At 37.0% G+C, this 26,876-nt stretch overlaps 2 protein-coding genes across 6 annotated transcripts in view; both read left to right on the top strand.

Moving 5' to 3' along the window:
* The window catches only part of LOC119512040 (WD repeat containing planar cell polarity effector), a 521,497-nt gene that overhangs the window by 6,058 nt on the left and 488,563 nt on the right, over window positions 1-26,876 (top strand). The gene's annotated exons all lie outside the window — the stretch shown is intronic.
* LOC119512045 (nuclear body protein SP140-like) lies at window positions 12,623-13,766 on the top strand. The gene is made up of 2 exons (XM_037806604.1): window positions 12,623-13,412; window positions 13,632-13,766. The coding sequence occupies exons 1-2, from the start codon at window positions 12,671-12,673 to the stop codon at window positions 13,754-13,756; spliced, it is 867 nt and encodes a 288-aa protein (XP_037662532.1). The 5' UTR covers window positions 12,623-12,670; the 3' UTR covers window positions 13,757-13,766.

Raw genomic sequence — 26,876 nt, forward strand, 5'->3', positions numbered from 1 at the left:
CCAGAGAGTCAAAGCTGTTGCAAGAGTCTAAGCCTTCATTTCAGTTTTGCCCCAGATTTTCTCTGTTGCTGACCCCCAAACCACCGGCATTGATGTAGCGTCCCTGGGTTTTCTGAGCAGGACCCCCTTCTTACCTATGGTCTTCCAGGACCTCTGATGAGGGAAGGCTGTGCTACATCACTAGTGCGTGTCATCCCTCAAGGGAAGCCCTGTGCCGCCAGGCCATGCAGGGGCGCTCTCTGCCTGATGCAAAGATTAGCCTATAATTCTTGAGTGGTGTAAGTTCTGAATGAAAGGCAGGTAGTAGAGCTGGGCCCCAGCCCTTTCCTCTTAGAGAAGATAGACACCTTAGGGGGAAGTCATTAGCATTTCAGTGGTCTCTCTCTGCCTGTGCCACACCCCTGTCTGGGTCAAGAACTGGGAACTGAAAATGGCTGAGGCTTTTTCCACTGAGTCAAAAAAGGAGCAGAGCTAGTCCGAGGTGACCGTCCAGCTCTCCAAGGTCAGTCATCACCCAAAGCCTCTGTCTACTTGTTGGGGATTCACACCTTGTAGTGAGCAGTTCACACTTGCTAATTAAAACCCCAGTTGGAGCTCAGCTGAGGTATATTCGCTTGCTGGGAGAAAGCTTCTCTCTGGCACCACGAGGCTTTGTAGCTTGCGCTGTGGGGGAGGGGTCTCCTGATTTGGATCCGCAGTTCTTACTTACAGGTTTTATGCTGTGATCTCGGGCAGTCCTCCCAATTTAGGTTGGTGTATGATGAGTGGACGGTCATGTTTGTCCCCCTGCAGTTATTGTTGATTATTTACTAGTTGTTGCTGGTTTTTTTTCAGTTGTTCCAGGGGGCTACTTAGCTTCCACTCCTCTCTATGCTGCCATCTTAGATCCCAAACTGGACGTTTTATTTTATCTATTGTATCCCTGAGATCCATTTCAATTTTAAAAAATTTATTCCCCATTCTGTCTTTTGTTCTTTCATTTTCCGTTCTGTAGTCCTCAAGGAGGCTGAGTCATTGTTCACCTTTCTCTAATCTTGTATTATGAGTATCCAGAGTCTTTTTAATTTGGCCAACATTTTCTTTTATTTCCATAAGATCTTCTATTTTTGTATTTACTCTTGCAATTTCTTCTTTATGCTCTTCTAGGGTCTTCTTCATGTCCTTTATATTCTGTGCTGTGCTCTTCTTCATGTCCTTTATATCCTGTGCCATGCTTTCGTTGTTTGACTTGAGTTCTTTGATTAATTGCGCCAGGTACTGTGTCTGTTCTGATTTTTTGATTTGGGTGTTTAGGTTTGGGTTCTCTGTATCGTCTGGTTTTATCATGTGCTTTAAGATTTTCTGTTGTTTTTGGCCTCTTGGCATTTGCTTTACTTGATAGGGTTCTTTCTGGATATAAAAAATACTGATCTCTAATTTGTCAGATCTACAGCTTGGTTGTGTACAGTTTCTCTAACTAACTAGCAGATGGCGTCTGTGAGTCTCCTATTCCCCTCAAGTCAGTTCTCCCCAACTTTGTCTTTGTGGTGCGGGGATCTGGTTCTTGTGGAGTTGAATTGGTGTACTAAGTTTGGGTGTGTTGTTGGTGCTGTCCACCCTGAATGAGGGGTGTGTGTCTGGGTAGTTAGGGAGGAAGGGCAGCTTTAATAATCAAACCTCCCAGGTGTTCCTGGAGATTTAAGGCTGTTGCAAGAGTCAAAGCTTTCATTTCACTCTTGCCACAGATTGTCTCTGGATCTGACCCATAAGTCCTTGGTATTGGCATAGGGTCCCTGGGATTTCTGAGTGGGCCCCCCTTCTCAGCCATGCTCTTACAGGACCTCTGCTGAAGGAAGGCTGTGCCATGTCACAAATGCGCACCCTCCCTCCAGGGAAGCCCTGGGCCGCTGGGCCATGCAGGGGCGTTCCCAGCCTGCTTTAAAGATGATTGAATGGGGCGTGTTAATTTTCCCCTTTTTGCACAGCTCCGCCTTCGTAGCTCCGGGACAGTTAGCTGTGGGTGCACTAAAGGCCACTGTCCATGCCAATATTGTGGCGTGTACGCGGTGCTGTGGGGGACACTCCCCATCACACTGGGTTTCTTGTCGCGGCTCTGGGCTATAGCTCTGGCCCCGGGCAGGAGTGTTCCCAGCCCGCAGGGGAGATGGCTGCAAGGGGTGTGGTTTCTTTCTCCTTTTGGCTCCCCTCTGCCCCCCTGGCCATGAGACAATCAGCAGCGGGCTATCCTCCATGCCAGACACCGAGAGGTTGGCACAGCCTGCTCCTGCTGTGCTTCACTGTGCGGTTCTCACCGTCGTAACTGCAGCTTCTCCCGGGTTTTTGTTTGTTTGTTTGTTTGTTTTAAAGAACTAGTCTGTCTCCAAACACCAGCCCACAGTTTCCCCATACCTCAGTGTGGCTGCCAGTCTCTCAGCCAGCTCACTCACTTGTTTCAGAATGCAGACTCCTGGTTTCACCAAATGCACGGTCCCTGTGGATTTAGCAGACCTTGTCCGGCTGGTGCATCACTGGAACTGGTGTTCTGGGTCACTTTCTGGCTTTTATCTAGTATTTTTCATGGAGGTGTTTTATTGCACTGTCTCACCTAGCTGCCATCTTAGGTTCTCAAGGCTAGTTAATAATGGAGACCCTAGGGCTGGAATTTTGGGATGTGGCTCTCCATTAGGCTCTGAAGATTCAGAAATGCATATGGAGCCTCTAGTATAGCAGAGGATACAGATATGTAACCCCATAATGACAATGTGGTATGATCTGCCTAGTAATAGTTGTGGTAAAGAATTAGGAACTCTAGGCTTTCCAGGTTTTATGAAGGAGGTGCTGCCTGAGTGAGTTTTGAAAGACAAATAGAAGTATCTGTCAGGGAGCTAAAAGGGGTGGGCAGGAGTAGAAGGACATTTGCAATGTTGCAGGAGGGTTTTGGACTGGCTGTTAAGACAGCGTGTATACATACATGCTTTAAGTTCCAAAATGGTTTTTGTAGCTAAGGCTCTGTAACTGTGTTGTCCAATACTGTAGCTATTTAAATTTGAATTAAGTAAAATTAGAAATTCATTTCCTCAGTCACACTAGCTGCATTTCAAGTGCTCAATAACCACATGTAGCAGAATATAGAACATTTCCATCATCACAGAAAATCATTTTATACACTGCTGCTAGAACGTAGCAAGGCATCTACCCAGAGCAGGAACAGTTGCAACATATGTTTGTGGGGGCTTTAGTTTTGCCCCTGAGTTCTTGATGGCATGCACAGCTGTTTGTGACACTGAATACATAGGAAGCACTGCTCAAAGGTGAGAAAGATGCCCAATCTTATCAAACAATTGCCCTCACATTAACAATCTCTTTTAAATGTGTCCATTTAAGAGAATTTTTACAAATGTTGCAAAATATTACTATCCTGGATCTTGAACCAGATTTAGCATTAACAAAACCCATCCTTAGGCAAGGTTGAGAAAGTAGAGTCAGTGCCCAGGTGACCCTGAGCATCGTCTATCTCCTGTCCTCTACTGTTCTGAAAAGTATATGTTCCTACAGCATGCTAAGTAGATAGAAGAGCATGTGCCACATGTAGAGGCTTGAAATAGAATGGCAGGTTCAGATCCTACTGATCATGAAGTTTAGGAGGTAGAGGAGCCTCTGTGGTGGGGTGTCTGTATATTTTAATATGTGCAACAGGTCTGTGTCCATTTGTGCTTTACATGATGCTTTTGTAATATTATATGTATATGTATCTATATGTATATAAAAAATTTGGATATATTTGGTCTCTGTGACCTTATCTGTATTATGAGTTCTTCTTCTTAAATAAATGTTTGGTTAGCTTTATAGTATTTTCAGGTTGTATAAAACAAATGCTCTTTGTAAATCAAATTTCAGGATAATTGCCATTTCTGGAGTGAGGAAGGAGAGGGATGTTACCTAGGAGGGGCCTAAGGGGGCTTTAAATACATTGGTAGGTGGAGAAAATGTGGGTGTTTTATTTTATTATTCCTTGTTTAACTGTACTCCCCATCCAGCATAAGAAAGAATATTGCTAATTCTTTCCAGGAGAAGACTCTCTCTCTCTCTCTCTCTCTCTCTCTCTCTTCTCTCTCTCTCTCTCTCTCTCTCTCTCTCTCTCTCTCTCTCTCTCTCTCTCTCTCTCACACACACACACACACACACACTCCCTCTTCTGTGTATAGATTTGTGGTTAAGAAAAGAAAATCATGAGTTATGAAATAATAAAAAACAGTTATTGCCTTCTTTTATCTCCTACTAACTAGAGATCATGAAAAATTGTTTTATGTTGCTAATAGCTTTACATGTTAAAAATACTGCTATATAAACACAAACATATCTATCATTTTCCTATAAATGTGTCCAAAGATGGATATAATTATGCCCATTGTTTAAAACAAACTGAGGTATACAAGAATCTGACACAGATCAACTTATGATTCATGAGAAGTGGGAAAGAATGGGAAAGACCTAGACCTTGGACAGTAAGTAGAGGTATGTATGGACTGGGGGCACGGAGAGGAAGAACAGGGAGGGGGGCTCTGGAAATGAAAGCAGTTGTGTGTGAAGAACTTTTACATATGGTTAAAGAGGAGGGAAAAACTTCATCAAACATATTCATTTGCATCACCTAGCTTATGCTTTAGCCCAACTACTAGCTAGTTTTTAGATCTGTCCTGCGGTTTTCTGCCTCCATTTTTTTAGGTGTGCTTTTTCCTCAACATGGAATCTCACTTTTGATTTCTGCTTGTGGAAACCCTGGCCATTCCACCAGTCTCTCTTTAAGTGCTTTGGCCTTTATAAAGCCTTTAAAACAAAACAGAACAAAACTCTTTAATTTTAAATGTACAGAAAATGAAGTAATAGTAGTATAATTTTCTCAGTCCATTATCCATCCCACTTCAACAATTGACATTTTGTCATTTTTTGGGACGTTTTCAAACATATGAGAAAGTTGAAAGGACTGTACGGTGAATATCCTATAAGCAGCCACATTCAGTCTAAGAAGACAGATCTATACTGGCTATTCGAAACTATAATTAGAAAAAGGAGGTGGTTAAGGACCAAAAGAGGTAAAGGAGAACTCTAAGACACCCAGAAGTAGTAGGTGCAAAAGAGTAGCTGCTACCTCTAGTCTGAGGAGGAAGGACTAGGAGAGGCTCCTCTTCCCAAGGCTTGGATTCAGATTTCTAAAAGGTCATGTATCCTGTTCCTTTATGGTCTATGAAAGTACCCGCTGTTGCCAGAAGGCAGAGCCAGAACTGGACTGAGAAACAGCTGTCTGTTGCCAGAGGATGTGGGCCAGCCGAAGCTGCGGGGAGATGGGGCCTGAGGCTGAAGCTGGAGGTTGTCTGCCTAAACAAGGCTGTCAGATTTTCCCACAGAACAAGAATAATAGTGGAGAACTGGAATCTAGAAGGGGCATATCTCCCTGCTCTTATCTATGAGTTGCAGGGCCACTTCATTGTCTCCTTATAATGAAGCTTAACATTCCACCAGCTGCCAAAGGGGATGGGTCTAGGGGTCTAGGTCCAATGTCATAGATCAGGACAAAGAGGGGTGGGTTTGGAGCAAAGAGATAAGAAATTGATTACTGGAACACTCATATACCCAGACCTGATTTCTACAATTGCTAAACATTTTGCTATACTTACTTTATCAGATATCTAATCCATTTGTCCATCTACCTGTAGTCTTTTTGATTCTTCAGCCTGATGATCACTCTTTGTTTTAAATTTTGAATTTAAAAATGGTTATCTAATCTATGGTGGGAAACAGTAGCAGTGGTTCCCTGTGGGTGTGGGGATTGACTGGGAATGGGCATGAAGGAACTTTCTGGGATGATGGCAATATTCTATGTCTTGATAGGGTTTGAGTTTCACAGGTTTTTGTGTTTGTCAAATGGAACAATAAGATTGGTGCATCTCATTTTATTTAGAAACTGTAAACAATTATTACAACCAGTAAATGATGTGGGGTAAATGAAGCATACCTGCAAATGAAGCAAACTGCACCTTATTTTGAAGTGCATTAAAAACATAAGATGGATTGATGGTAAATAGGTAAATTAACTATAGTAAAATGAGAAAATAATGTGTAGTAGAAGCTAGGTGATGTTCACTGTAAAATCGTTTCAACTTTTCTGTATGTTTGAAGATTTTCCTAATGAAGTATTGGGAAAAATGGTTATCTTCCTCTGTGTCATAGTTATTTGTGTTGTTATTAGACTGATAATTTCCTTGAGTTTAAGGACTGTGTCTTAAACATCTATATATGCCTCATAGAACATAACATGGTGTCTTTCTCGCAGCGGATTAAGTGACAGTGCCTTAAAAATTGCCAGTGTGGAAGCTGTAAAACTAATCTTTATGATCCTAATCAGTTTCAAACTTTTGTAGCTAAGCAGAAATTCCATACATGCAAATTGTATTGGGAAAATGATTGGAAAAAGTTGTAATTTAACACTTAAAAAATAGATATATTTTCAATTTTTTTGTTAAGTATCTTATTATTAACTTGTTTACCAAATCATCTAGCTAAATTATCAGGTTTATCTTATATGTGGAATTAAGAATAATTTAGATTATGAAATTTGTACTTCACTAAATTATCTTTTGTTCCTATATGATGTTTATTGTCTAAAATGCTTGGCTTGTGTGGAGAATACAGTTGGCTCTGTCTACATGGTAGTGCTGAGAACTGTAGATGGAGTAAAAGGCCCCAAAATTGGACATATATTACTCTTACCAGTTTCATGACTTTGCTGCAGCTCCTAGAATTTATACTGCACATAATGCTTATTATAAAGGAGGATGTTACAAACCAACTAGTCCCTGAAGGTGGAATTGACTAGGTAAGCTTGGCCTTCCATAGGATTTCATATAAGTCCCTTGTTCCTTTTTTATTAAACATTTCAGTGTCTTAATTTTCAAATCTAGTTCTGTGATACTCTCCCATATAAAAAACTGTGGTGCATGAGGAATTTAGGTATTTATATGTTTAGTTTTATCTATAGCACCTGGAAATGAATTAAGTTATATCTCAGGACCCAGAGCTAAGGTTTGTCATGTAATATCTTATTTGGTCTGTCCAGTTCATGTAAAAAAACCTCAAAATTAAGGGAGGTGTTATTTCTCCAGGCTTTCATAAATTTATTATTTCCTTGATGGAAGTTGTTGTGATCTACTTTACAACCTACATTGTTTTCCAGTTTACAAATTTGGCGTGTGTGTGTGTGTGTGTGTGTGTGTGTGTGTAAATGCAAGGGCTTAGAAACTTTATTCATATAAATAAGTAGAAGGAAGTTCTTTGAATTCCTTCCATGTCATTTGCAAAAGTAAAATCACATGGTGACCTATCATCAAAAATAGTTTTCAATTGTCTGTCAAGTGGTTACTGATTTATGCCCTCCTTTAATTTGTTTTAAAGCAAAAAATTGAAAACCACCTGATTTGCAAAAGGATTTATTATTTATTATCCAAAGCTTTACTAAAATTTAGTAAAAGTTGCCTAAAATTATATAGTTCCTCTTTCATTTAGTGTTACCTGAATTCAGTGTGCTTTGAAAGTATTAGGGAATGTTAGGAAAAATTAAAATGTTATTTCAATACTTCTTTCCCCAAACAATACTTTTAATAAAATGCTTTCACCTTATATGTTTTAAATATGTTTTTGTGAAAACCTTGAGATGGCTTATTTTCTTATTTAGTTTTCAAATTTCCATAAAATATTGCCATATAATTTAATTGGCAAAGGTAATTTGTATTGTCAAACCAATCAGATAAGATTGATTGTCTGTCTGAAAAAGTACAACATCATTTTAAAATTCAAATTAAAGGAAAAGTGATTTATGAAGTGAGGAATATAATAGAAAGTATGGTATGCTTTCAACAAAGGAGTATACTTGGGGCATCAAACTCAAAGACATTGAGCTTCTGAGAATTAAATAAGAATCCCATATACAAATGAGAAATGAATACATTGATTTTGTTAGAATTCTTAGACTTCACAATCATACTTTTCCTATTTAATAAAGGAAGAAAATGTGAATTCATAAAAACAAATGTCTGGCCAGTAGCATATGATTTTATTTTTTGTTACTAGAAAGTAGGAAAAAAATTGTTATTTTTACTTTATTTGATTTGCTAAAAAAAATGTCACCTGCTTTAGTAATTTCCTTAATTTAGTGATTAATATTCCTTACTAAAGATTGGCATGGCATAGCATGCCGTCCTCTGGCCGCCTCATTTTCCTCCTTCTCTCCGAGTTGCAAAACAGATTGCTCTCCTTTTCGCATATAGAGTAGGTGTGCATTATTCTTCAAAGCCTAGAATCTCAGAGGTTTACCTCAGTGCTTGTCAAAAATTTCTTCCATGATGCTACTAAATGAATTCTTGTACTAGCTCCTAAGAGAAAGAGGGTTTTTTTCATGTTGTTATTAAATCTTAAAATCTCATGATTTCTGTCCTTGACTTGCAGTGAATTTTAGAAGGGAAGAGTTTTCACAAGCAGAAGTCTCACTACAATCCTAGAATAGGACGTGACAGTCCCATAATCCAGGAAAGTCACAAACATATAAATGCTGCCCCCTACCCCTACCCCAAACACACAAGGGCCTTGTTGTAAATAAAATTAAAGAATACATTAGCACTGATTAGTTTATACGTTGCCTTTCACAGGAAATATAATACATTGCAAAAGCGGATTTTTGGTCAGGTAGGCATATCAGCATATTTCAAATCATACTACTGTTAAGATTGTGTTGGCTGCCTTGGAGAACCATTTCTCATAATAACTAATGTGAAGTGGCACAAGATGTCATTGCAGTTTCATCCTGAATTTGAATCTCTAGGTGGTAAACATTCTGAATTCATTGTAAACATTCCTTTTTGTTAAGGTAACAAACAATAGAGCAGTTAAGCTGTTATGCTAGCTTTGGAGATATATTTAATATATATATATATTTTTTTTCCTCAGCTCAGCATTATTAGGTAATGTTTAATTTAAAGTTGCAGAAAATATTTGAGACAACATTCTAACAACATCCAACAGAGAATATTAAAAGAGCATTAAGTTTCAAATCTTTGAAATAGAATGTTGGCTCTCGTCATATTTGGCATTTTGTTCAGAAGATCTTACTCTTTTATAATATTTATGTTAATAATTTTATCTGTAGCATATATAAAATTGGTATGCATCTAGTAAAAAAAGTCATCTTAATGTTTTCTTTAGTGAAGTATAATTAAACTTCAAAGCTTTATGTAATACTTTTGTTATAATCTGATTTCCCTTTCATTGAAACAAGCAAAGTGATTCATGCATACTTTTTAAGTGAAAGATTGTGCAGGGCTACATAGTTGATTTAGCTTAAGAAAAATGTTTGGCTTGGTACTCTTTTAAATGTAAGAATAATGTTTTTTGTTTTTTGTTTTTTTTTAAATCTTCATTTTATTGAGATATATTCATATACCACGCAGTCATACAAAACAAATCGTACTTTCGATTGTTCACAGTACCATTACATAGTTGTACATTCATCACCCAAATCAATCCCTGACACCTTCATTAGCACACACACAAGAATAACAAGAATAATAATTAGAGTGAAAAAGAGCAATTGAAGTAAAAAAGAACACTGGGTACCTTTGTCTGTTTGTTTCCTTCCCCTATTTTTCTACTCATCCATCCATAAACTAGACAAAGTGGAGTGTGGTCCTTATGGCTTTCCCAATCCCCTTGTCACCCCTCATAAGCTACATTTTTATACAACTGTCTTCGAGATTCATGGGTTCTGGGTTGTAGTTTGATAGTTTCAGGTATCCACCACCAGCTACCCCAATTCTTTAGAACCTAAAAAGGGTTGTCTAAAGTGTGCATAAGAGTGCCCACCAGGGTGACCTCTCGGCTCCTTTTGGATTCTCTCTGCCACTGAAGCTTATTTCATTTCCTTTCACATCCCCCTTTTGGTCAAGAAGATGTTCTCCGTCCCACGATGCCGGGTCTACATTCCTCCCCGGGAGTCATATTCCACGTTGCCAGGGAGATTCACTCCCCTGGGTGTCTGATCCCACGTAGAGGGGAGGGCAGTGATTTCACCTTTCAAGTTGGCTTAGCTAGAGAGACAGGGCCACATCTGAGCAACAAAGAGGCATTCGGGAGGAGGCTCTTAGGCACAACCATAGGGAGGCCTAGCCTCTCCTTTGCAGCAACCGTCTTCCCAATGGTAAAACCTGTGGTAGAGGGCTGAACCCATCAAACCACCAGTCCCCTATGTCTGTGGTCATGTTAGCAACCATGGAGGTGGGGTAGGCGAATACCCCTGCATTCTCCACAGGCTCCTCAAGGGGGCACTACATCTTTTTTTTTTTTTTCTTTAACTTTCCTTTCTTTTTTAAATCAACTGTATGAAAAAAAAGTTAAAAAGAAAACAAACATACAATAAAAGAACATTTCAAAGAGACCATAACAAGGGAGTAAGAAAAAGACAACTAACCTAAGATAACTGCTTAACTTCCAACATGTTCCTACTTTACCCCAAGAAAGTTACCTAATATAGCAACATTTCTGTGAACTTGCTCCTACTATATCCATCAGAAATTCACAGACCATAGTCATTCCTGGGCATCCCCAGAACGTTAAATAGCTTATCTGTTCTTCTTGGATTATTGTTCCCCCTTCCTTAATTGCTCTCTATTGCTAGTTCCCCTACATTCTACATTATAAGTCATTTGTTTTACATTTTTCAAAGTTCACATTAGTGGTAGCATATAATATTTCTCTTTTTGTGCCTGGCTTATTTCGCTTAGCATTATGTCTTCAAGGTTCATCCATGTTGTCATATGTTTCACGAGATCGTTCCTTCTTACTGCTGCGTAGTATTCCATCATGTGTATATACCACATTTTATTTATCCACTCATCTGTTGAAGGACATTTGGGTTGTTTCCATCTTTTGGCAATTGTGAATAATGCTGCTATGAACATTGGCGTGCAGATATCTGTTCGTGTCACTGCTTTCCGATCTTCCGGGTATATACCGAGAAGTGCAATCGCTGGATTGAATGGTAACTCTATATCTAGTTTTCTAAGGAACTGCCAGACTGACTTCCAGAGTGGCTGAACCATTATACAGTCCCACCAACAGTGAATAAGAGTCCCAATTTCTCCACATCCCCTCCAGCATTTGTAGTTTCCTGTTTGTTTAATGGCAGCCATTCTAACCGGTGTTAGATGGTATCTCATTGTGGTCTTAATTTGCATCTCTCTAATAGCTAGTGAAGCTGAACATTTTTTCATGTGTTTCTTGGCCATTTGTATTTCCTCTTCAGAGAACTGTCTTTTCATATCTTTTGCCCATTTTATAATTGGGCCGACTGTACTATTGTCATTGAGTTGTAGGATTTCTTTATATATGAAAGATATCAGTCTTTTGTCAGATACATAAGAATAATGTTTTATTTGCTTGATTTTGATGGCATGCAGAGCATTTTCTGAAGGCATTTTCAGATAATTAAAAAAATTAATAAAAATAGTATTTTAAACATGCTTATTACATCATTTCAGTTTGAGTCATAAAGCTAGTAATTTCAAAATCAAATTTTGTTATGGCAAAAATGAAAGTGCTTATAATTTAATTTAAAATTATAGGCACAATAAGAATCACTTTATTATTTTATATATACATAATTCACATACACCTCAACATATTTAACTGTAAAATATTTGACTAGAATTTTCCGTGATGGTGAAGTGTACAGGATATTTTAACAGGATCAAAGCTGTAATCATGTGAGCTTCGTGTAATCATCAGGGTGCCATGAATGGTTAAGAGGTGGAGTCAGTTGCTAGGACTGCCTGTCTCAACTTTATGTGAAATACTATCAAATATTATCTATTAGATTTTTTTTGATAATTACATATTTCTGGGAGTATGAGCTCCCTGACCCTGAGTTTTGTTATTTAAATGGAGGGAATAGGGTTTATTGGTTTTAACTCTACTTCCTAGCTCTGGAACCTTGAGCATATTTCTTGGTTTTATAGTTGGCAGCACCAGTGTTATTATTATTACTATGTACCATAAGAGCAATGGAGTGGACACTTATTATTTCATAGTATTTCTGTAAATACTTGGAAATATTTCCTTTGATAAAGTTGGGGTTTGCTTTGTTAGTGTTACTTATAAGGAGATAATATTGTCTTTTGCTAACTATTTAGAATGCGATGTTATAGTTAGAATTATTTTAGCAACATCTAAAACTTATGGTCAAAGAAGAAATCATAATGGGAATTAGAAAATCGTTTGAACTGAATGATAACAAAAATACTACATCTTGAAAATTTTGGGACAATTGTATTAAAGTGAGACCCAGAGGAAAGTTTATAGTGTTAGGCTTAAGTTATAAAAGAAGGAAGGCTGAAAATTAATGAGTTAAGCATCACAACCAGATGAAGGTTATCCCAGGAATGAAAGATTGGTTCAACATTAGAAAATCAGTTAACATAATTTCCCACGTTATTAGTTTAGAGAATAAAAATCTTATAATTATCTCTAAAGATTTAGAAAAAAATTCAATAAAATTGATAGGCATTCGCCCTTCAGACCCAGTCAAGGCGACCCTCCGGCTCTCCCAGTAGGAAGTTTTTCTGACAATACGCAATTGCCCGTGATTGCCATGGCTTCCCGCCGAAGCTCCATGGCCAGCAGGAGGCAGGAGCAGGAAGACGGCTGGGGCAGACAACTTAGTCAATCTCCACAGGCTATCCATGGTGGCCAGAACAGACAGGAGCAGTTTCCCCATGAGCTCATGCGCAAACTCTTCAAAGAAAATAAGGTGGAGATTGCAAGTGCAATAACAAATCTATTTCCTTTCCTTATGGGCCTCCGAGATCGCGCCTTCATCTCTGAGCAGGCGTTTGAGCGTTATGAAGAAATGTATAGAAACCTGGTACCAGTGGAAAGAGTGATGTACGGTGTTGTCAGTGAACTGGAAACGAAGTTTGACCATCTGGTCCTGGAAGCGGTGTTCAGCGAGGTTAACCTGGAGAACTATCGTGGTTTAAATAAGATTCACAGCATTTTCAAAGATGCGCATCGTAACAACGTGTCTCACCAAATAAATGATGGAGAAGACATACAGGAGAGATCCAACATCCGACCAAGCTGTAGACAAGGGACCTGTGCCCACAGAGCTCCCCAGATGACTGATGAAGTGGAACAAATGGAGATGTCCAGAAGACTACCATCTGAGGGAGAAGAGAGAAGCAATGAATGTTTGGAAGTGTGTGATGAAGAAGAAGCACAGGAAGTTGGGCTCTCACCCCAAAGACCTCAAGCAAAGAGAAGCGATGAATGTTTGGAAGTGTGTGATGAAGGAGAAGCACAGGAAGTTGGGCTCTCACCCCAAAGAGCTGGGGCAGTGACTTCTGACTCCAACCCTCCCCAAAAGAGAAACAGAGTGGAACCAGAGCAGGTGTCCAGGACACGACCATTCAGGGGAGAAGAGAGAAGCGATGAATGTTTGGAAGTGTGTGATGACGGAGAAGCACAGGAAGTTGGACTGTCACCCCAAAGACCTGGGGCAGCAGAGCTACCAGCACCTGACGTTGAAAAGTGTTCCTGTGTCGTCTGTTTCACAGAAAGTGTTCCAGGAGCCGAAGAAGAAAGGACTGAAAGTAGCCAAGCACCTGTTACTGTGGATACTGGAAACAAGTCTACTTTGGGAAAACATACAAGGAAAAGAAGTAAGAGTGAAAAATAATTTACTTGATTTTGATGTTACAAATAAATGTTTAATACCAAAAAAAAAAAAAAATTGATAGGCATTCATATTTAACAACTCTTGTCAGTCTAAGAAAAGAAAAAACAGGCAAGGTTGTCTACTTTCATCACTTATGTTCAACATTGTTCTGAAGGTGCTACTTAGGGCAACAGGAGAAGAAAAAGAAATAAAGGCTGTATGTATGATTGCAAAGGAAGGAACAACAATATCCTTATTTGCAGATGATATGATTTTCTACAAAGCATTAGAATTAATGAGTTTAGCAAGGTTGGATAAAAGATCAACACAGAAGTCAATTGCATTTCTGTAAATCAGTAACAAAATTACGTAATGAAATAACAAATATAAAATGGCATTTTCAATAGCAATAAAAATATAAGGTGCATTAGGAACACATCTAACAAGATTTACTGGATTTTCATGGATAAGATGAAAATTTATTTAAATATGTAAAAAGACCTGGATTGACAGAGAAACATACCATATTTATAGATAAGAAGACTCAATATTGTAAAGCTGTCACTTTTTCTCTGATGAATCTGTAGGTTTAATGTAGTTCAAACCAAAATACAGCAGTTTTTTAAATGTGACAAGTTAATGCAATATACATGTACCAAGTTTGTGTGTGTGTGTATGTCTACCTTCATGTGATATTATACTTCTTCACCTATAGTATCAGAACCTTTCAGTAATTTACTTCCATTTTTCCTCTACTTACGCCTGTTTAAATAGATAATAATTTTTTTAATTTTTAATGCAATTTTATTGAGATATAATCACATAACATACAGTGATTCAAAGTGTACAGTCAGTTGTTAACAGTATTGTCATACAGTTGTGCATTAATCACCACAATCAAAGTTTGAACATTTTCATTATCCAAACAATAAAATAAGGATTAAAATAAAAAAGAACATCCCAAACATCCCATTCCCTTCCTCCTCTCCATTGTTCATTTACTTTTTTTTTTTTTTGGCCAATTTATTTTTGACAAGACTGCAAAGTCCACTCAATTGGGAAAGAATAATCTCTTCAACACATGGTACTAGGATAACTGGATATCCATATGCCAAAAAAAAAAAAAAAAAGAAAAAAAAAGAGGACCCCTCTCTCACACCATACACAAAAATTAACTCAAAATGGATCAAAGACCTAAATATAAAAACCAGGACTATCAAACTCCAGAAAAAAATATTATAGGGAAACATCTTCAGGATCTTGTGTTAGACAATGGTTTTGTAGACTTTACACTTAAACCACAAGCACCAAAAGAAAAAAATAGTTAAATGGGGCCTCATCAAAATTAAAAACTTATGCATCAAGGGGTTCATCATGAAAGTGAAAAAAGAACCTACTCAATGGGAGAAAATATTTGGAAACTACATATTCAATAAGGGTTTAATATCCAGCATTGTTCTGGTTTGTTAATGTTGCTGGAATGCAGAACATCAGAGATGGATTGACTTTTATAAAACGGGGTGTATTTGGTTACACAGTTACAGTCTTAAGGCCACAAAGTGTCCAAGTTAACACATCAGCAATCAGGTACCTTCACTGGTGGATGGCCAATGGTGTCCAGAAACCTCTGTTAGATGGGAAGGCACATGGCTGGCATCTGCTCCAAAGTTCTGGTTTCAAAATGGCTTTCTCCCAGGACATTCCTCTCTAGGCTGCAGTTCCTCAAAAATGTCACTCTTAGCTACACTTGGGATATTTGTCCTCTCTCACCTTCTCCGGAGCAAGAGTCTGCTTTCAACGGCTGTTTTCAAACTGTCTCTCATCTGCAGCTCCTGTGCTTTCTTCAAAGTGTCCCCCTTGGCTGTAGCTCCTCTTCAAAACATCACTCGCAGCTGCACTGAGTTCCTTGTTATGTCAGCTCATTTATATGGCTCCAGTGATCAACTTAGACCCACCCCGAATGGGTGGAGCAACACCTCCATGGCAATTATCCAATCAGAGTCATCACCCACAGATGGGTGGGGCGCATTCCAAAGAAACACTCAAAGGATTACAATCTAATCAACACTGATAGGTCCACCCACACAAGATTACATCAAAGATAATGGCATTTGGGGGACACAATATATTCAAACTGGCACAAGCATATATAAAGAAATCCTACAACTCAACAGTGAAAAGATAGACAACTCAATTAAAAAATGAGCAAAAGACTTGAATAGACATTTCTACAAAGGGGATACACAAATGGCCAAAAACCACATGAAAAGATGCTCAATGTCATTAGCTCCTAGGGACATGCAAATCAGAACCACAATGAGATACCATTTCACATTGATGAAAATACTACTAGTTAAAAACAAGAAAATTATAACTGTTGGGGAGGATGTAGAGAAATAGGAACACTCAGTCATTGCTGGCAGAAATGTAAAATGATGCAGCTGCTGTGGAAGACAGTTTGTCATTTCCTCAGAAAGCTAGGTATAGAATTACCATGTGACCCAGCACGAACGGATGTTTGTGCACTGATGTTCATAATGGCATCATTCACATTGCCAAAAAATGGTAGCTACCCAAGTGTCCATGAACTGTTGAATGGGTGTACAAAATGTGGTGTATACATATAATGGAACACTACTAAGCATTAAAAAAGAATTAAGTTCTGATGCATGCAAGAACATGGATGAACCTTGAAGATGTCAGGTTGCATGAAATAAGCCAGTCACAAAAGTACAAATACTTCATGATCTCGCTGATATGAAATAATTAGAATAAGCAAACTCAAAGAATCAGAATCTAGAATACAGGTTACCAGGGCTAGGTTGGAGGTAGGGAATGGAGAGTTAATGCTTAAATTGTACAAAGTTTGTCTTCGGGTCTATTGTAAAAATATGAATATATAAATGTGTTTCTAATCTGGTATAATTTTCCTTCTGCCTGAAGGACTTCCTTTATTGTTTCTTGTAATGTGGATTGGCTGGTGATAAATCATCTCATCTTTGTATGGCTGAAAAAGTTTTTGTTTTCCTTTTGTTTGTTTTTAATTTTTATTGTGGTAACATATATACAGCACAAAATATCCCATTTTAACCACTGTCATGTGAACAACTCAGTGATTTTATTTACATTCACCGTATTGTTACCATCACCACCATCCATTACTAAAACTTTCTCATCACCCCATGTAGAAATTCTGTACCCATTAAGCACTAACTCCCCATTCCCATTTCTACCCCACAGCCCCTGGCAACCTGTAATCTACTTTCTGTTTCTATGTATTTGCTTAATCTAGGTATTTCATAGAAGTGAAATTATATAATATTTGTCCTTTTGTATCTGTCTTAATTTACTCAACATGATTTCTTTAAAGTTCATCCATGTTGTAGCATGTATCAGGACTTCATTATTCCTTTTTATTGCTGAATAATACTCCATTGTATGTTTATATGACATTTTGTTTATCTGGTCATCTGTTACTGGGCACTTGGGTTCTTTCACCTTTTGTCTATTGTGAATAATGCTGCCATGAAAATTGTTCTACAAATATCAGAGTCCTTGTTTTCAATTATTTGGGGTATATACAAATAAGTATATACTTAATTGCCAGATCATATGTTAATTCTATGTTTAACTCATTGGGAGGAACCACCAAACTGTTTTCCACAGTGGCTGCACCATTTTGTATTTCCACCAGCAATTCATGGGAGTTCCAATTTCTCTGCATCCTCACCAACACTTGTTATTTTCTGTTTTACATTTAATAGCCATTCTAGTGTGTATGAAATTATCTCATAGTTTTGATTTGCATTTCCCTAATCATTAAGGATGTTGTGTACCTTTTCATGGGCTTATTGGTCATTTTGCATATCTTCTTTGGGGAAATGTCTATTCAAGTCCTTTGCTTGAATGGGCTGTTTGTCTTTTTGTTGTTGTCTTTGCCTTTGTTGTGAAAGATTTTCACTGGGTTTAGAATTCTAGGTTGACAGTTTTTATTTCAGTTCTTTAATGGTGTTGCCCACTGTCTTCTCATTTGCCTTTTTTTCTGATGTGAAATATGCTGTCCTCCTATCTTCCTTTGTACTTTAGTGTCTTTTTTTTGACAGCTTTTAATATTTTTCTCTTCATCATTGGTTTTGAATAATTTGATTATAATGTGCCTTGATGTAGTTTTCTTCTTTGTTTCTTGTGTTTGGTGTTCATTGAGCTTCTTGGATCTGTGGGTTTATAGTTTTCCACAAATTGGGGAAATTTTTGGCCATTATATCTTCGAATATTTTTTCTTTCTGTTTATCCCCATGTTTCCCCCTTGGGGACTCTAATTACATATATAGTAGGCTGACTGAAGTTGTCCCACAAGTTATAGATACTCTGTTTTCTTATTTTTTGATACTCTTTTATTTCTGTTTCATTTTGTATCATTCTTATTGCTTTTTCTTCAAGGCCACATTTTTTTTTTTTTATTTTTTTGCAATATCTAATCTGCCATTAATCCCAACAATTGTGTTTTTCATCGCACGTATTGTAGTTTACATCTCTGAAAGTTTAATTTGGATTTTTTAATATCTTCCATGTTTACTAGAATTTTTGAACATAGGGAATACAGTTACAATAACTTTTAATGTTATTGTTTCATAATTATAACATCTCAGTGCTTGGCTAGTTTTCATTGAATTTTCTCCTCATTATAGGTCATATTTTTATACTTCTTCATATTCCTGGTAATAATTGACCAGATGTCAGACATTATGATATTTACTTTGTTAGGTGGTGGATATTTTTGTATTCCTATAAATATTTTTGAGCTTTGTTCTGGGATATAGTTAAATTACCTGGAAACAGTTTTATCCTTTCAGGGCTTGCTTTTAAAAATTACTAGGCGGGGCCAGGATAGTGCTTAATATAGAGCTAATTATTCTCCACTCTTAAATCAGGACTTTCCTGTATACTCTACCCAATAATCATGAATTATGAGGTTTTCCTGTGGCGCTGGTGGAAACAGGCACTATTTCCAGCCCTGTGTGAGTGCCAACTGTTATCTCTAATCATTTCTGACTGTTCTTTCCCTGGCCTCCTGTAGTTTCCTCATATGCATGTGATGTCTGTATTCAGCTGAGTTCTCAAGAGGGATTCTGTGCAGCTCTCTGGAGTTCCCTGTTTTGCAGCTCTCTCCTCTCCAGAGAACTCCACTACCTTGGCCTCCCCAGCCTGTCAGCTGTGTCTTCTCAACTCAAGTTGTTTAGTGGGGTCCTTCTCCTTGCTCAGTACCCTTCCTCTCCTAACATAGCTTCATATACCTACCACTCTGGTTTTCAGTTCCCACTTCCTTTCTTGTAAATAGGACTTCCCCCTCTTTATTGCAAGCTGAGCTATTTTTTAAAAAATATTTTTATTTTTAAACAATTTCAACTTCATTGGAGTGTTTTGAGAATAATGCAGAGAATGTCTAAGACCCCATTGTTACTTACTGGTAAAATCCTGTCACATTTGCTTTATCACACATGTTCTCTGTCTTTCTCTGCATACTCATATACACGTATACACACTCGTGTAATTTTTTCTTCTTAACGATTTGTGCCCCTTTATTACCCTTTCAATGAATATTTTCAAGAATAAGGACATTATTTTACATAACTGCCACACAATGATCAAATTCATGAAATTTAACATTGGTGTATACTGTCATCTAATTCTCTTATATTCACATTCCACCAGTTGTCTCCATAATGTTTCATAACATTTTTTCACCAGGTCAAGGTCATGCATTGAAGTTAGATGTCATGTCTCTTTATTTTCCTTTAATTTGAAATATTTCATCAACCCTCTCTGTCTTTCATGACACTGATGTTTTTGAAGAGTACAATCTAGTTGTTTTGAGAATGTCTCAATTTGAGTTTGTCTGGAGTTTCCTCTTGATTAAATTCAGGTTATGCATTTTTGGCAGAAAGACCACATAAGTGATGTCCTGTCCTTATCAGGGCATTTCATCAAGAGGCACAGGATGTCAGTTGGTTGTGAAGTTAATTTTAATCATTTGGTTAAGGTAGTGTTCAGCTGCTTTCTTTGCTACAAAATTACCATTTTTCTCTTTGTAATTAATAAACAATCTGTGGGGATGTAGCTAGTGTCTAATCAGTATGGGCTTATTTTATTCAGTGGATTACATTAGTACATGGAAGGTTTGTTTTTCTTTGGTAAATGTTGATGATTTTATCTCTAGTTCTGCAAAACTTACCAAAAGAAATGAACTAAAATCAAAATAGAAGGTCTTTTAATTTGCACTCTTGTTTTTTGGGAACAGAAAGCACTCGAGATATTTTGTGATACAAATCTATACGTAAAGATACACATGATAATAAGAAAATGATGAACTTCAGTGAATTGGCAAGACCTCGGGGTCAAAAACAAACGATAAGTTTTGCGATTCCCTGCTTCCCTGTCTTTCCAAGAACAGGAACAAATAGAACAAATGAGCCACTTGGAGAATAGAACTGGTAGGCGATTCGAGAATATAAGAAGGTTAGAGGTTTGGTTTATTTAGCTTCTGGAATCCACATATCTTATCCACCAGTAATGTGTGACTCAGCTTCTTTTAAATCTTTCTGCTTTTCTTCCTGCTCTTGACTATCTATCGACAGTTTCTTAAAGAGAGAGAGGCTTTGATTGGCCTGGGAGGTCATCCCATTGTTCTTTGGTCAGAACTTTCCCTCCCAGGCTTCCTCCTAGTTTGCTTACCAACCTATAGACTATGTCAGGTGCCCATTCCTGACCCATTTGGGTGTGTGTGTGGCAGTTAGAGAGGAATCATGATTTTCAGAACACATATTACTCCTTTTCATGGAATAGTCTGTGGCTAGCTCCCCTTATAGTAAGGTTGGTGGAAGGGCAGTTTCTCAAGTGGCACCTATGGATATATTTGGCAATATGTATCTTCATCCTGCTTATTCATCCTACCAGAACAGAACCCTGCTGTGTATGCCGTGTAAGCTAAGTGACTGACTTTCTGAATAATTTTCAGAATATTAATACTGTTATACTTATTTAAATTTATCTTAAATAATGGTAATGCTGAAAATTGGTGTAAAACTGGGATAAGGATTTTCAGTGATTTAATACCAGTATCATTCGCTAAAATCACTGTGAAACTATTAGTGTAATTGTTAATTAAATCTGCTCTATTATTTTGACCTGATTAAGAGGTATGCATGTAACTCAGTATATTTCCTTATACTTTTCTGTTGTTACAGCACCAACGTTTAGTATTTTCCTTAGAAGGCTATTCAGCATTTCTGTGCAGACTGTAGACTGTTTGCAGTTAACATTTTCCAGAAGCCAAAGCTAGACCCCCACAATGTAAAATTTGCCTTTGAAAATTTCCTGCATTGAGTATCGCTTGTTCATGTGTCCTTGTTATTTAATATGACTGAAATATTAATAACTAATTGTTTAAAGTGCAGTATTTAATTCCATGTATAATTGAAAATTTTAAGTACATTAGCATTTCATAACATAGTCTGCGATTGGGATTAGCTCTCTTTGTGTTTGCTGTTCAAATAGTTCAGCATAATATTTGATATTTGGATAAAATGCTATTTTTCATATCAAGTATATTTGTTTAAAATTTTAGAGGGAATATACTGGGGAGCTTGGAAAATTTGTATTTAACATAAAATTATTTTATTATTTTCAGATATTGAAAAAACAGAACAGTTTTTGGAAATCTTACAAGTTTATGTGACTCTTAGGTTTTGCAAGTTCGCATCCTTAGTGAAATGTTTCTTTTGCTGACACATAAAACTTTTGACTTCTGGGTCATCTCCTATATGGTCCCCGAAATGGGATAAAGGAAGGGGAAAGAGATGAGATGCCCTCTCTAATTCTTTTCTGGAAGACACAAAACTATCCCATTTCCTTTAAGCAGTCTCTCCCAAATGATAAAATTTATTTCGCAAGGGAAATCCATCCTTATTTTAAAGTAAAATACTTCCCTTGTACATTGTGTGAATTGTTAAGTGTGTTGACTTTTAAAAAGCTATCTGAATGAACCAACTATTTACAACAAGCTTGGACCGATCAGAATCTTTTGGGAAGGAGATACAGATTTACTGATGTTGAAACTACTGTAAGCAAGATTATGCTAGAGACGTGAAGTCTGGATTTTGGCTTCAGGAAATATCACTTTGGAAATTACTCTTCAGGTAGGATTAAATACAAAAATTTGAAATATGTATCTAAAATGAATTAAGTTACATTACTGAGTAGAACTCATTGCCAAAGGATTTTTAAAAAACATTTTGGTTACCGAATTGTGGAACTATTATATAGAGAAGGCTTAAAAAGAACATGATCACATTTGGTTTCAAAAATATGATTTTATTATAGTCAGTTGACTATGAAAACTATTAATTGGTGGATATTTAACCTATGTCCATTTGCAAATATAGAATTACCAATTTTGTGACCATAAACAGATAAACTCTTGATGCCAAATTAGGAATTGTGCTCCTCGGTACAATATACAACTAAATTAAGAACTAAAATGCAAGAGTCTAGTTATTTTCTGGATCCATATCTCAAGTGTTGGAAATTATCACCCATTTAATTTTAGGACACTTCTCATTTTTTAAATACTTTGGTCCTGTCTATAGTAGAGAACCAAGCACTGCTAGAATATTTATATTGTATAATGTACAGAAACAATTTTTGTATCAAGGAGTCTAAGTTGTTCAGTTACAGCAATTATCCTCCTTGGAGGCCCTCTTTTGCTTTATTTTTTTATTTTTTTTTAAATCTTCATTTTATTGAGATATATTCACATACCACGCAGTCATACAAAACAAATCGTACATTCGATTGTTCACAGTACCATTACATAGTTGTACATTCATCACCTAAATCAATCCCTGACACCTTCATTAGCACACACACAAAAATAACAAGAATAATAATTAAAGTGAAAAAGAGTAATTGAAGTAAAAAAGAACACTGAGTGCCTTTGTCTGTTTGTTTGTTTGTTTGTTTCCTTCCCCCATTTTTCTACTCATCCATCCATAAACTAGACAAAGGGGAGTGTGGTCCTTATGGCTTTCCCAATCCCATTGTCACCCCTCATAAGCTCCATTTTTATACAATTGTCTTCGAGATTCATGGGTTCTGGGTTGTAGTTTGATAGTTTCAGGTATCTACCACCAGCTACCCCAATTCTTTAGAACCTCAAAAGGATTGTCTAAATTGTGCATAAGAGTTTGCTTTATTTTTCAAGGATGTATAATGGAATTATTTGTAGTGGCTCTTTATGTTTATTTTTTCATTTTAGCCCTCTACCAATTAGACTATTGTTAAAGGATAAATTTTAAAAGAGGATATGATCATGATTCTCATATAAATATAAAATGAATCTGTATAAAAGATGTTATTTAATTCATTAATTAATGAGGGAGCCAGTATGATATTATTTTCAGTTCAAAAGAGAACTCAAAGTACCACACATTTATCGTCACATAAGGAATGCTGAAATAAATTTACAAATGAGTGCAAAACTGACAAAAATGATCAATATCTACAGAGTAATAATCACGTTCCACAGGGCACAATTGTTTCTGTCAGTTCAAAAGAGAACTCAAAGTACCACACATTTATCGTCACATAAGGAATGCTGAAATAAATTTACGAATGAGTGCAAAACTGACAAAAATGATCAATATCTGCAGAGTAATAATCACATTCCACAGGGCACAATTGTTTCTGTATTTTTTTTTTTTTTTTTTGCAAAGTAACTTCTCGCTACAGAGTTGTAAAATAGGCTAGTCAATGATGACAAATAAGATGAGTTAGCCCGGACACCCATTAAATTTCAGTCCTTCTCCGATTGTATAAAAATGTGACAGTGTGATTGGGAAAGCTACATGGACCACACTCCACTTTGTCCAGTGTATGGATAAATGGGTAGAAAAATGGGGCCCAAAAAAAAAAAAGGCACCCAGTGTTCTTTTTTACTTTAATTGTTCTTTTTCACTTTAATTTTTATTCTTGTTATTTTTGTGTGTGTGGTAATGAAAATGTTCAAAAATTAATTTTGGTGATGAACGCACAACTATATAATGGTGCTGTGAACAATTGAATGTACACTTTGTATAACTGCATGGTATATGAATATATCTCAATAAAAATGAATTAAAAAAAATTTCAGTCCTCAGTTTTTTTCTTTTGGTTCATTGCTGGCTTTACCTCTTGGACTTCATGTTAGCTTGATTTCTGTAGTTGCAAGACAGAAATTATTTCATGTCTAGTCAGTTATTTCAATTCAGTCATAGAAATTCTCATGACATGTTATTTTTATGAAATCATCTTGTGGGATTTTGCTTTGTTGTTAATTTATAATTTCCACTTGATAATTAATAATACATTAGAAATAATTTACCTCAAAGACTGCTGTGGCCATTTAAAAAATTTTCGTTCCCCAAGCTCTTCTTATTTGGAGGTGACTCCAGATATGGTGAGGTAGGCTTCAATACCTGCTCCAGATGGTTAGACTGTGAGCCAGATAATCCCGCCCAGGACACTGAATCTTTTTCTTTCTTTTTTTTTTTAAAATAAAGAAGTTATAAATTTACAGAAAAATCATGTATAAAATACAGAGTTCCTATATACCACCCGATTATTAACACGTTGCTTTAGAGTGGTACATTTGTTAGAATTCATTAAAGAACATTTTTATAGTTGTATGATTAACTATAGTCCATCATTTGCAGTAGGGTTCATTGTGTTGTATAGTCCTATTTTTTTTTGCCTTTTATTCCAGTAACATTTATATTACCTAAAATTTCACCTTTTAACCATGTTGACGTATATAATTCGGTGCTGTTAATTATTTTCACAATGTTGTGCTACCATCACCATTATCCATTAAAAACTTTACAGTCAACCCAAATTTAATCATTAATTCCCCATTCCCTATCCCCAGCCCAGCCCCCCGGGAACCTATTTTCTGGATTCTGACTCTATGAGTTTGCTTATTCTAATTGTTTCATATTAGTGAGATCATACAATATTTATCCTTTTCTGATTGACTTATTTCACTCAATAGGATATCTTCAAGGCTCATCCATGTTTTTCCATGTATCAGAACTTCATTCCTTTTTACAGCTGAATAATATTCCATCGTATGTTTGGACCACATTTTGTTTATCTGTGCATCTGTTGATTGACACTAGGATTGCTTCCATCTTTTGGCAATTGTGAATAATGCAGCCATGAATATCAGTGTGCAAATATCTGTTTGAGTCCCTACTATCAATTCTTTTGGGTATATACCTAGAAGTGGGATTGTTGGGTCATATGGTGTTCTGGTTTGCCAATGCTGCTGGGATGTAAAATACCAGAAATGGATTGGCTTTTATAAAGGGGGTTTATTTGAATTCAAAGTTACAGTCTTAAGGCCATAAAGTGTCCAAGGTAACACATCAACAATTGGGTACCTTCACTGGAGGATGGCCGATGGCATCTGGAAAACCTCTGTTAGCTGGAAAGGTATGTGGCTGGCGTCTGCTCCAAGTTCTGGTTTCAAAATGGCTTTCTCCGAGGACGTTCCTCTCTAGGCCGCAGCTCCTCTTCAAAATGTCACTCTCCGTTGCTCTTGGGACGTTTGTCCTCTCTTGGCTTCTCCGGAGCAAGAGTCTGCTTTCAGTGGCCGACTTCAGCTGTCTCTCATCTGCAGCTCCTCTCTCACCTCATGTGTGTTCTTCAAAGTGTCCCTCTTGGCTGTAGCAAGCTTGCTCCTTCTGTCTGAGCTTATATAGTGCCCTAGAAAACTAATCAAGGTCCATGCTGAATGGGTGGGGCCACACCTCCACAGAAACTATCCAATCAGAGTCATCATCCACAGTTGGGTGAGTTGCATCTTCATGGAAACACTCAAAGAATCACAATCTAATCAACACTGATATGTCTGCCCACACAAGACTACATCAGAGATAATGGTGTTTTGGGGGACATAATACATTCAAACCGACACATATGGTAGTTGTATACTTAGCTTTCTGAGGAAGTGCCAAACTGTCTTCCACAGCAGCTGCACAGTTTTGCATTCCCACCAGCAATGAATGAGTGTTCCTGCTTCTCCACATTCTAACCAACACTTGATATTTTCTGTTTTTTTTTTTAAAAGTAATGATTCTGGTGGTTGAGAAATGGTATCGCATTGTGGTTTTCATTTGCATTTCCCTAATAGCTAACGACGTTGAACATATTTTCATGTGCTTTTTAGCCATTTGTATATCTTCTTTGAAGAAATTGGTTGTCTTTCTATTGTTGAGTTGTAGTCTTTCATTATATATTCTGGATATTAAACCCTTATCAGGTAGGTGGTTTCCAAATATCTTCTCTCGTTAAGTAGGTTGCCTTTTCACTACCATGATAAAATCCTTTGATCCCAAAAGCTTTTCATTTTGTGGAGTTCCCATTTACTTATTTTTGTTGTTGGTTGTTGCCTGAGTTTTGGGTGTCAAGTCTTAAGAAACCATTACCTAACATAAGATCCTGAAGATGCTTCCCTACATTTTCTTCTAGGGATTTTATAGTCCTGACTCTTAAATTTATGTCTTTGATCCATTTGTTTTTTTAATTCACTGCAGGGGAATTCATCAGCTAGCATCTTTATTTTCACCTTCCTCTATTTTTTTAATTCAATTTAATTGAGATATATTCATGTACCATACAGTCATCCATGGTATACAATCAGCTATTCACAGCACCATCATATAGTTGTGCATTCAAACCCCAATCAATTTTTGAACATTTTCATTAACACAAAAGAAAGAATAAAAATAAAAGTAAAAAAGAACACTCAAAACATCCCATCCACTCCATCCCCCCCATTATTCATTTAATTATTGTCCACATTTTGCTACTCATCTGTCCATACACTGGATAAAGGGAGTGTGAGCCACAAGGTTTTCACGAACACACAATCACAGTGTGTAAGCTATGTAGTTATACAAACCTCTTCAAGAATCAAGGCTGCTGGGTTGCCTTTCAGCAGTTTCAGGTATTTCCTTCTAGCTATTCCAAAACACTAAAAACTGAAAAAGGATATCTGTATAATGCATAAGAATAATCTCTAGAATGACTTCTCAAACTGAAATCT

The sequence above is a fragment of the Choloepus didactylus genome, chromosome 17 (genome assembly GCF_015220235.1).
Source record: "Choloepus didactylus isolate mChoDid1 chromosome 17, mChoDid1.pri, whole genome shotgun sequence".
In the NCBI taxonomy this organism is placed as follows: Eukaryota; Metazoa; Chordata; class Mammalia; order Pilosa; family Megalonychidae; genus Choloepus; species Choloepus didactylus.

What these genes read in the sequence shown, in the direction of transcription:
- LOC119512045 (XM_037806604.1), top strand. Translation starts at nt 12,671, where the DNA reads ATGGCTTCCCGCCGAAGCTCCATGGCCAGCAGGAGGCAGGAGCAGGAA. An exon ending in CTCACCCCAAAGAGCTGGGG is followed by an intron (nt 13,413 to 13,631) that starts CAGTGACTTCTG and finishes TCGTCTGTTTCA; the next exon opens with CAGAAAGTGTTCCAGGAGCC.